Source organism: Plectropomus leopardus, chromosome 6 (assembly GCF_008729295.1).
Source record: "Plectropomus leopardus isolate mb chromosome 6, YSFRI_Pleo_2.0, whole genome shotgun sequence".
Taxonomy (NCBI): Eukaryota; Metazoa; Chordata; class Actinopteri; order Perciformes; family Serranidae; genus Plectropomus; species Plectropomus leopardus.
Genome location: NC_056468.1, coordinates 27,128,138 through 27,139,790, shown reverse-complemented (window position 1 = coordinate 27,139,790; position 11,653 = coordinate 27,128,138). Strand labels below are relative to the sequence as shown.

General features: G+C 38.8%; 1 protein-coding gene across 1 annotated transcript; it reads left to right on the top strand.

Moving 5' to 3' along the window:
• Window positions 1-2,986: 2,986 nt before the first annotated feature.
• agpat9l (1-acylglycerol-3-phosphate O-acyltransferase 9, like) lies at window positions 2,987-11,424 on the top strand. The gene is made up of 14 exons (XM_042487674.1): window positions 2,987-3,033; window positions 3,437-3,639; window positions 4,231-4,297; window positions 6,125-6,273; window positions 6,379-6,524; window positions 7,618-7,692; window positions 7,829-7,918; window positions 8,005-8,098; window positions 8,187-8,302; window positions 8,647-8,702; window positions 8,925-9,010; window positions 9,115-9,243; window positions 9,377-9,456; window positions 10,377-11,424. Exons 2-14 carry the CDS (start codon window positions 3,496-3,498, stop codon window positions 10,480-10,482), a joined length of 1,338 nt encoding a protein of 445 aa, XP_042343608.1. The 5' UTR covers window positions 2,987-3,033; window positions 3,437-3,495; the 3' UTR covers window positions 10,483-11,424.
• Window positions 11,425-11,653: the final 229 nt, after the last annotated feature.

Here is an 11,653-nt window from a genome sequence, read left to right as displayed (position 1 = left end):
AGCTACATCACATTAGCAATGATGACATTAAATCATTAAATAATTAAATGATAACCTGTCACTTAGAAAAAACAGTTACAAACAGAAGTATTGTTCTGTTTTATTTGTACCTACAGGAAACATGCAAAGGAATGGCTCACATTACAGTTGCCTCAGTACAATAGCAGTATAGTACCACTGCTGGCTCCTCCAACAACCCCACCTGGCAAAAATAATGAGGGATGACATTATGGTCTTTAAGAGCCTACGGCACAATCATTTTTAAGTTTGCAAAGGTAGTACTATTTTGTGAAACTAGACAACCTAAGGCATCCATTGATATACTAACCATGTTGGTATGACTTGTCAGTAAGGGGTAATAATATCACTCCAAATTTAGGCAACATTTTAGCAAAGGAACATCACAAAATATCTGAATGAAAATGGGTCCTCTAAGCTTGAAAAGGCTTGTTCCCTATATTTTTTTTGTTCCGTACAATCAATGTACTCCTTTATTTAAAGCTGTATTTGTATATTTAGCCTCATTTAACTATACGAAAGTACAACCGGCCTGTATGCAGAACAATGAATTGACTAACACATATGTAAACAGATACATAACGCATAAAAAAAAGGATTGTTGTACAAATCAAAATGTTAATGGTACAGCAAATCAGATAAATAGTAACATTAACTGAAAATAATGTGACAAAGTATATCTGTATATGATCCTTTATGTTGACATACTTTTCCACTAGCCTACATACTTTAACAGCATGATTGAATTCTTCGCTTGCTGTGTCATATGGGAAGGTTTATACTTAGAAAAGTAAGCAAAGCCTACTTTAAAATATTTGCATTAGTAATGTTTTGCATACTGTACTGTTTGGAAAAATGCTAATGTTATATTTGCAGATCTCTTAATTCTGTGACCAGGAACAGGTCTAAACTACCATCAACAGAATCCTGTGCAAACACGCATTCTTTAGTTTTATTTGAGGTAAAAGAGCAAATATTTGATAATTCCATATTTCTGCTGCAGCTTTTAACCGATGATTTTCATATAGACAGGATGAAATTCTGCCTTTTTGCCAGAACAGTTTATATCTGTTTGTATCATAAAGGAATTAGATTCCTGTGTGCTGAATTGCACTGGATTCAAGAAAGTGGACGCCAAGAATACCTTAACACTTAAACATATTGGCTTTACTTCCAGCCTCCATTGAGTTCAACTATAAAAGTAGACAAGCATGTCTGATGTTAGTGGTGCACAGTGGAATAGACCTCTGTGGGACATAATTTATTATTTCCAGAGAACATTTATAGCCCCTGTGAACCCCAGCACACTATAGCTCAGGGTGAAAGAGCTGTCTGAGGCATATCCTCTTAAAGTGGTAACCTCTGTCAGTAAACGCTGTGGTTAAGAGGTCTAATATTAATCCCAGGAGCATATTTATGTGTGACTAAATTGCTACTGAGACATAACACATTCCCTTCCTTCGTCATCTCGGCCTATGGGAAATAATGCAGTGAACTCATTAAATTGTTGAGTCTTTTGGCATCTGAAATTTATCAGTATTTTTTAAACAAAGCATTATGAACTCCTGCATCTTATAAGAAACACAAGACTGCTGGGTAATGGGGCAGCGTCTTTTAAACAGAGAAATGTTTGTTAGATTTACTTAATCTCTAAGAAATCTGCATTGGAATATCTATAAAGATAATTTTGGAAAATTAAGGGCCCCCGTTTAATAAAAAAGCCTTGCAAACCACTGATTGCACACAGTTCCACACAGATTATGAGAGTTAGGCTTTGAGTCAATCTCAGTCAACCCCAAAACCCCTCCTTTCCCCTGCAAGAGAGAGAGAGCAACAATAACAACACTCATGGGCCATACTGGGGTGTTCCCCCAAGTGGACCCAATAAAACCAGCATGCAACAGAAGCAGTGAGCTCTTTGTGTGGACATTTAAGATATAAAAAACAGCTATTTTAGAACTAACAAGCAGTGCTTTACTGGAACTAACACACCCTAACATTAAAGGACAAATACTGTGTTGTCGGCTCATGTTTTACTATACATCTGGAACGTCTACCTGGTGGAAAATTGCAGTTGGGTAATTTGCCTGATTTATGAACAATGATGAAGATTTAACATTCAGTTGCTCTCAACTAAATCATTTTATTTTAGGATGGGAGAATCAATTTAATACATGATTTTTAGCCTTATATGGCATATATTTCTGTATGTTACTGCGGCAGGCAGTTTTCTTTTAAAAATGCATCTCTGCCAAGTTTCCAAATATTCGCCTTCTTATCCTTCCCAGAGACATTACCCCAGCTGACCCCCTGAAGTCCCCTGTTACAGTAATGTGCAACAGACTGTGAAATGTCTGAACCTGGAAAATAATCAGGACCTTTTGTTAGTCTTAGGTGGGAGAGAAAGGCCTTTACACAGAAAGACTGTGGCCACATTCCTCATCAAGGCTTCCCTGTGTTGTGGTGAGTAACACTTCTGAGAGGTTTGGGGCATTTCATTACGGTAGTATTACGATTCTCATTTCCAGGTGATTACACAACAAAGAAAACATATTATTATATTGTATTCCATTTCTGCAGATATATTCCCCTAAATCCTACATACTGGACCTTCAGTTTATGGTGCAAATGTCATTAAGTTTGTAGAATTAATGTCCTCTACTTCAATGGTTTTATTGTGGGAGACAAGTGCACATGTTCTAAATACTGATAGATAGATAGATAGATAGATAGATAGATAGATAGATAGATAGATAGATAGATAGTTTACTGTCATTGCATATAAAATACAATAAAACAACAACAAACAGTTCTAGAAACCTTGTATTATTTTATTTCACCCACCAGATATGAATAGTGAGCCACGCGTCTGCGCTTCTCCTTTCTGTCCACAGGGCGCACTGCTGGGCGCTGGTCCGTGAACTTTGTTCCAGTAGTAAATGGGCGTGTTTTCTCTCTGCGCTCAGTCCTCCGAGTTATTCTGCGGAAGGAAGGTTATGGAGACAAGTCTGACAGGTAAGATGAGCGCGTGCGACTTAATAATAATGCAGGTAGTTATAGAAAACAGGCAGAAATAATGCAGCCGCGTATACAGCAGTGTGGTCTGAGTATAGAACAGTCCTGCCACAGTTTGGTTATTTAAAGTTTTGTTTATATTGGCAGGAATAATTGTGATTCTGATCGTGTATGCGCGTTGTCAGTGTGTCTTTTTGTAGTGAACTGTGACCTGTTGAAGATTTGCTCCAGATTAAACGTTTTGTTTACAGTTTGCTGCTTTTGTCATTGTAGTTGTTGTTCACCTTCATGTGTTGATAAGGGATAATGTCACACAGGATGGATCTATTTGTTTGTACTTTTATAGTGACAGCAGTGGAATTAGTAGCAGTGAAACAAACAAAACATGTTTGCCTACATTCAGGACTGCTCTACATCTGAGCAACAGTGCTGCTCTGGTACACCTCTGGGAATAATCTGGAGATGGAGGACTTCTGGGCATTGGCCCTCTGGGCGATGAAGATTTGGCTGTACCTCGTTGTCAGCCTCATCATGATTCCAGCCATGTTTGGCTTTTCACTGGGTATCTCTGAGACCTACATGACCATCCTGGTGAAAACCCTAGAGGTACTGTTGTTGTACTGTTGTTATACTGTTGTTAGGTTCCTCACAGACGTTTGGATGCGCTGATTAGGGGACATTGGTTTTTCAGGGCCGATACAGATACAGATTATTAGTAGTTAATGAGACAGATAACTGATATTTGGAACCGATTTGGATTCACAATAAAAATGAAAATCTGTGTCAATTTTTAGAATTTGGTATAGCCTATAACAAACTCCAACACAACACTTTGTTAAAATGCCTTTAGCAAATGTTTACTCAAAACTGAATCTTTCAACATGATATAAAGCAAGCTCCCAGCAACTTTTTTTTCTGAAGTCAAATGAAAATTTAAACTAAAAATTAATAAATAAAAAGGGTTTCACAAAGTGAAAGTTCCTCCCTTGCTGACACTTTCTTTGCCCTTTTTGATTAACTAATTTTATAAGCGATCATTAAAATAAAAGGCAGATACCAACATTCGGTAAATTGCCAAATATTGGCCCCAATAACTGATCAGGCAGATAATCTGTCGACCCCTAGCGCTAATTATTCTCATCCACTGATCCACATAAGAAATAGTCATGAATGTCTTCTGTCTGTCCTCCTCTACAGTGGGCCACTCTGAAGATACAGAAGGTATATGCAGATGAAGGAACACTCACAGCCTCTGCATCTAATGGTGGGTACGAATCTGTGGAGAAAATAAGAAATAGTCGAGAAGGATGTTTAAAGTTCCAAATGAATATTTAGTAAGGACACTTTGCTAAATAAAAGTTGCTGTCATATCCTTTATTGTGAAAGAAAGGAGGTTTAGTGACAGATATATGTTGCACTGCAATGCTGGATTTCATAAGATACTATATTACGTGTCTGGGCACACATGTTGCAATGACATTGCCTAATTTTGAAAGAGTAATTGACTTATCTTAGCAGTTCAAAACGCCTTTTGTTTCTGCATAAGGACACGTTTTTTACAGGATCATGGCACTGTGATTTAAATGCAGGTTTAAATGGCTAGAATTTGGACAACAGCACTGCGTCCCCTCACCAAGCAGTCTTTGTCTGGCACCAGGACTTGTTTAAGTTGAGAACTTATAGTAACAAGGTGAAGTTGACCTGGAAACTTTGCCTATCTTACAAGAGGCAATTACTCAATTCCTTATCAGACACTAAGCTCCAGAGGGTGGTATCCCCCGCTGTAACACTTAATGTCAGCAAAATTGGGCCTCTGCAAAGTCCAAAGTGTGTCAGTGTTACAATTTTAAATGTCGACAATAAATACAAGACGTGAAAGGGTTTCATAAACAGAGATAAGGCTGACATTGTTCTGAGAGTTTTGATTGAAAATTGAATATAGAGTTTGTTACTTCAGGTTTTGGACTTTGCCCGCTGAGTTATCTGGTAATGCACAATGTGAGCTGAGGCCAAGTCCTGACTGTTCACAGACCTGTGAGGTGTGATAGATCCCAGGTAGAACAACCATCATTAGTTTATTACTCACCATTTGTTACAATGAATTTGTGAAGAAAACTTTGTTTCGCATGCCTCAACAGTGAATGAAGAATCAAAAAAACGAGAAAATTGATGATGAATTGAAGTAAATGGGTCTGTGTTTAGCAACGCCAAAGCTGCGTCAAATCATCCACAGGTCGTGCAATTTAATCCAAGTGTCATTTATTCAGTCGTATGTACTTCCCAAACACATGCACTTTTGCTAAAAACTAAAACACTCCCACATAAACAGTCTCATGCGCAGACAAATAGCTTACCTGTACATCTCAATGGAATACACAAGCAGAGTTCAGTGTTCACTTTCCCAGGCGCACAACTGCAACCCTGTCTCTTAGAAATTACATTTGTATATTACTAAATTGCTTTCTTAATTATATTGTTGTGGCATTGAATTGCTGCCTGGATTATGTCAACATTTCTTAGAGGTAACAAAACACTGGATTCGTGCAGTGTATGGGCATCATGAGGGGGTGGTTGGGAAAGATTATGCTCATGCAAATTGCAGAGCCTTGACACCAGACCTTCGGGTACATGTCCCAACTCCTAGCTTTGGTTTATGTTACTAAAGCATTTTGGTTAAGGTTAAGGAAAGACTGTGATTTTGATTAAATGTTAATGGAAAAACAGGTAATTTAAAAAACTGCTGTAGTCACTAATAGTGGATACAGTATTGCAAGATTGACTATTTTCAAAGAAAACAACTCAAACACATTTTCTGTGAACTTTTAGCTGTTTTTTTTTATTATTATCAACATTTCTGCAACTTGCCAGGTATGTTGCCAAACAGAATGCGATGTCCTTCCAAGTAACACATTTCTAAATGAACTTTGATTTGATGTCTTCTGCTGATTCAAATGAGTATGTCTTCTGACACTATCAACGCAATCTTGACAGACATGGCAGGCCGACTTATCTTCCACATTGCTGCTAAAATAATAATTCTTATCAGATGATTGAGTTAGAGTGTGTGTGTATGTGTGTGTGTGCGTGTCAGGTCTTATTCAGAGAGAAGATGGCTCAATGGAGAAAGAGTTTGAGGAACTCAGACGCAGTCGACCCAAACCACCAGTTGGCGGTGATTTTACACTCAGTGACGCTTTCTACTTCTCCCGCAGAGGAATTGAGAGCATCGTAGACGATGAGGTATATTTTAGATTTTTTAGCAAGGACATCATTTGTTATGTAAATTGTAATAAGTGGTCTTGTTATGTTAGTCTGATTTTTAATTTCATTTAATTTTAAATCTAGGTGACACAGCGGTTCACTTCAGAGGAGCTGGTGTCGTGGAACTTACTGACTCGCACCAACAATGACTTTCAGTACATCAGCATGAAGCTGACGCTCGTCTATGGCCTCGGTATCTTTGTGAGATACTGCATCCTCGCGCCACTCAGGTAAACCAATACTTTCTCTGCTTACTGTAAAATTAATGTGAGGCAAATGCAAAAATTATGTCAAAGGCTGAATCAAACCTCAGTGGGTTTGCTCATGGAATCATTATGGGTAAGCAACCCCCCCCCTTTTTTTATGTAGCCTAAGGCTATAATTTCAACTGGAATTAGTAAGTTAAGTAAGTTTTCACATAGTTAGTTTAAACTTAAAACATGACAGACCTCTGACCAGGGATGTTGAATGCTAGGAAGTAAGATTTAGATGTTCACAAACACTCTTAATGACAAAAAAAGGTTCATATTAAAGAGGCATAACCTGTGTCATGCATGCTCATATTACTGAAGCTCTCCTTGTGAGCTGCTGCTGCCCCTGTTGCTGTTAGCCTACTGGCACAGATCTGGAGGGTTGCAGGTGTTAACTTGTCAGCTGTCATTTCTGTCTCTGTGTCTCTCGGGTGCTTAGCTGGCACATAGCCCTTTTCCACCAAATTAGCTCTGTATCTAGAACCAGTTCCCATTGAGGATTCTAGGAACCTTGGTGCCATTGAGAAAACCAGCCTGCATTTCCATCATTTTGAGCAGAACCATTGTAATCAAGGATGTGTCGTCAACAGAGAGCGCAACAGAAGTAAACAGTCAGAGTAAAATGGCAGTTGTTCTGATATCGTAGATGTTTGCTATGCTTTGGCTTCTGCTCTAAACCAATTTTGCAGCCTCCAAGATGATTCATTTTTTGTCATATTGCTACTTTTGGGACATTGCCTTGAACCAGTAGCCTAATTTGACCCCACTTGATAGCTAACCAGGTCAACCTGCACACACATCAAAAGTTCTAAAATGCAAAAAATGCTCTGTGTGAATACGTCTACATGACTACGTCAGACTATACAGATGTGCACATGAGGAGACAGGCTTATCACTTCCGACATTCACACCACTAGGCTATGAAATATAAGGAATTACAAGAGACAGAAATGGTGCAGTAAAAGGTCATGTTCAATACCCCAACATGCGATGTCACATTCAATATCGTGTGTCTGAGTTTTTAATTTTTCTGCTGGAAAATTGAGGAATAAATGTGTTCCACTTTCTTCAGGATAACGTTGGCTTGCATTGGCCTCACCTGGTTGGTCATAGGAACATCTGCAGTTGGATTACTTCCAAACTGGAGGTGACTACAAACTAAAACCACACCAATAATATTCATGTATTCCATATCTTTTTTCTTTTTTTTTTTTTGCATAGAGATAATATCCTTCTCGTCATTTGCTTGCAAATGCTTTTTGTGTGTTTCTGTGTGCTTTCAGTGTGAAATTCTGGCTCAGTGAATGGGTTCATGTGATGTGCTACAGGATCTGTGCTCGAGGACTCTCTGCCACCATCCACTATCACAACAGGTGAGTGAACCTTCTTACCATATGATTTTCTGACGATCACATCAGGAATATCATGTGACACTGATATCTTCTCTTTGCAACAACAGGGAAAATAAACCCAAAAAAGGAGGAATCTGTGTTGCCAATCACACCAGTCCTATTGACATTGTGATTCTCTGCAATGATGGGTGTTATGCTATGGTATGGACATTTATTTTATCTGAACATTTGTATAGATATATTAATTTTTGTTATGCTAACTCCTTACATGCTAATATGTTTTTATCAGGTGGGTCAGGTACACGGAGGTTTGATGGGAGTCGTCCAGAGAGCCATGGTGAGGTCATGCCCTCATGTCTGGTTTGAGAGAGCAGAGATGAAAGATCGCCACCTAGTGACCAAAAGGTTAGTTTCTCACTCCTGAACTCCAACACATTTTTTCAGGCTTGTCACTGCATGTCTTTCTCAAGTGTATTTTCTCTTTGTGGTTGCTCTGGCACAAAGAGAGGTTGGCATTTTCCTGGCAGTAAAGTCCTCCAGAGTTTGTGTATCTCTTATTATCCAAACAAGAACAGATATGTTTTGGAAAGTAGCTACTGAGCAGTGACTCATAATATCAGACCTTCACTGAGACACTCGCTCCAGATGTTTGGTGTCCCAAATGTGAAAAAAAAACTCTTCAGAGGTCCTATATGTAGATATTTATACAGTCAGAAATGGTCTCCATTACCTCTTTGTGTTGCTTCCAGGTTGACAGATCATGTGAATGACAAGACAAAGCTTCCCATATTGATATTTCCAGAGGGTGAGTGTGACTGTGTACAGCAGAGAGATAGAGTTACTTTATCCGCAGCAGTGTGTCTTTGTATCATCAAAGTTGAGACTCACTAAGTGATGTTATTTTAGCCCAGTGCCTGATGGCAGTCTGGCCACTCAGCGCTGACAAATGAGCAGCTATTTCATGTGGGTTTGGACAAAGCTCACACAACTCTGGTCCCTTTAATCTCTCTCTGTCTGGTTTCCACAGGAACCTGTGTCAACAACACGTCTGTCATGATGTTTAAAAAGGGAAGTTTTGAAATTGGAGCAACGATATATCCAGTAGCCATTAAGGTACTTCTGTCAATCAAACTCAATCGTTCATTCTGCTGTTTTTTGGCTCACATATTTCACAGTGCAGTTCCTCAATAAACTTCTATGGATTTTACTTTTCTTAGTATGACCCAAAGTTTGGAGATGCTTTCTGGAACAGTTCTAAGTACAGCATGGTCAATTACCTGCTGAGGATGATGACCAGCTGGGCCCTCGTCTGTAATGTGTGGTACCTGCCAGCCATGCATCAACAGGTGTGTATGACATGTGCTGATGCACGTGAGCACAGGCATGCATAAAGCCACGTGTACAGCCCCTCCACATACAGTATGTACACACAGACACACATCCCGGTAGACTGAGTTCGATGTTTTTCAAATATGGCAGGAGGGGGAAGATGCTGTGCAGTTTGCCAACAGAGTTAAGTCAGCCATCGCTCACCAGGGAGGGCTGCTAGATCTACAGTGGTAAGATTCAAACTGTTTACTTTCTTCAGTTGTGTATTTGCTTGTTCTGGAGTATTTTTCTTCTCTTGTTTTATCTGGAAAGAGATTTGCTCTGTAAGAAATTGACTCTACAAGTATCTCTTCTCAAAATGCAATTGAGTCCACGTCATGTCTTAAAGGGACAATTCACCACCAGATAAAAAATACGTATTTTTCCTCTTAACTTAACTCTTAACTATTTATCAATCTAGCATTTATCAATCTAGATTATTTTGGGTTGAGTTGCAGAGTGTTGGGGTTATTGGCTGGATAGATGTCTACCTTCTCTCCAATACAGTGGAACTAGATGGCAAAAAAATCTCACCAACAATGTCTCCTTCCAGAAATCATGACTGAGTTGATTATCTTGAGTAACTGTGTCATGATTTCTGGAAAGAAACATCACTGTTGAATTTTTCATCAGCTTATTTTTTGGTGCTTTGAGCAGCATAAGCCAAGTGCCATCTAGTTCTACTATATTTCAGAGAAGCCAGACATCTCTACAGCCGATATCTCCAGCACTCTACAACTCACACCAAAACAGTCTTGATTGATAAAAAGCACTAAAGGTAATAGTAAAAATATGTATTTTTGATTTTAGGTCGAACTGACCCTTTAATTTGTGAGACACCAACCCACAATGTTTCTACACATGAAAAAATATAAAATGATATTATAGCCAGTGGGTGTAAATCTTTTATCAATATAAGATTAGAATTAATTAAAAGGTTTAAGAAATAAATTACATTTTTTTAATCCACAGATGTTCATGCAAACTTTTAATTGAATGTTGAAAAACACATAAAATTTTAGTTTGACAGTGATATTTACTTGTAGCTGTGGTTGAATGATAAGCTCCACTCTCAGTTTGTCCCGTCTTCACCCCGGGGCTGTCTCTGCAGGGATGGAGGCTTAAAGAGAGCAAAGGTGAAGGAGTCCTTTAAAGAGGAGCAGCAGAAGCAGTACAGCAGCATGGTGGTGGGAGACGACAGCAGCAACAGTGACTGAGATGACCCGATCAGTGTGCTGCACAAACCCCAGCCAAGTTTTTGGAGATTATACACTGGAAACAGGCCTCTCTCCTCTCGGATGTTCCCATTAAGTGGATCTGTCAGGGAATACTGTCAAACAGACTTTTAAACACACTGTGAAACCTCAGGTACAGCTACAACAAGGAGAGTGATTCACAGAAAACACAAGTGCAATATTGACCTTTGTGAGGAGCAGACTGTGAAAAGAGAAAGCTCTCTGTTTTTACTGCTGCTGAAGAAACTGTAGCTGCTGTTGTGATTAAATGTTAATGCTGAGCTCTAAATGAAAGGTGTGACTGCACACAAGCCACTGGGAAGAAAAAGGGGATTCATGAACATCATAGAGTCAGTTGACTCATTTAAGATAAATTTTAGTTTACCATTTCAGTACCCCATTGTGTGATTATGCAGTGGCATAAAGAACCAGGATGTATGTTTTAGATATGTTGTTTTATAACATAACCTGAAATATTGTCTAATACAAGTGACAGATGCAAAGAGGTAAACCCTGAGACATTTGTGATTTAAGCATTCAAACATTGGTTTTATAAATTTAGATTATGCAGTGTTATACTGGAATATAATTAACACTGATAAGCATCTATTTTACAGTTTTCACTGAAAAAAACAACCAGTTTGAACTTCTGTTATTGAATTTAATACCGATACACTGATATTTTTTTAGTAATTCAAAAAGGACACTTGTTGCACAGTGTTTTTGGTAACCTTTGATCCTTCACCCTTTTCTCACAGTACTGCAAAGGTAAAGCATTGGACGTAAGGGTTTGGCACATGATGATGTTGAGTTAGAAATATAGTTTGTTTAACGTCCGCATGAGATGTGACGGCCTTAAAGGAGAACACACAGCTGAGACTTTTTGGGTCTCTCTCCGCTGGGTAGTTTTCCTGAGGTGTGATTCTCACTGGTGTCGTTTTTCTGTGGGTTCTCCTCTTTGGCTCCTGAAAGCAAATTAAAGAGGGTTTTTTTTTTAAGTTCACTGTGTTGGAATATTGACGTTTTTTTTGTTTTCAATTTTTAGTGCTCTCACCATCATTTTCATCAAAATCACTCCAATCTGTGTTGTGCTGGACACCCTGTGTAAAAACAGACTTTATTACATGAGCGACACGTGCCACATTGTGCCTGA

Excerpts from the sequence above, each read along its gene's own strand:
- agpat9l (XM_042487674.1), top strand. The coding sequence starts at position 3,496 with ATGGAGGACTTCTGGGCATTGGCCCTCTGGGCGATGAAGATTTGGCTG. Across the intron at positions 3,640-4,230 it reads TCCTGGTGAAAACCCTAGAG|TGGGCCACTCTGAAGATACA; the intron begins GTACTGTTGTTG and ends CCTCCTCTACAG. Across the intron at positions 8,099-8,186 it reads ATGATGGGTGTTATGCTATG|GTGGGTCAGGTACACGGAGG; the intron begins GTATGGACATTT and ends TGTTTTTATCAG.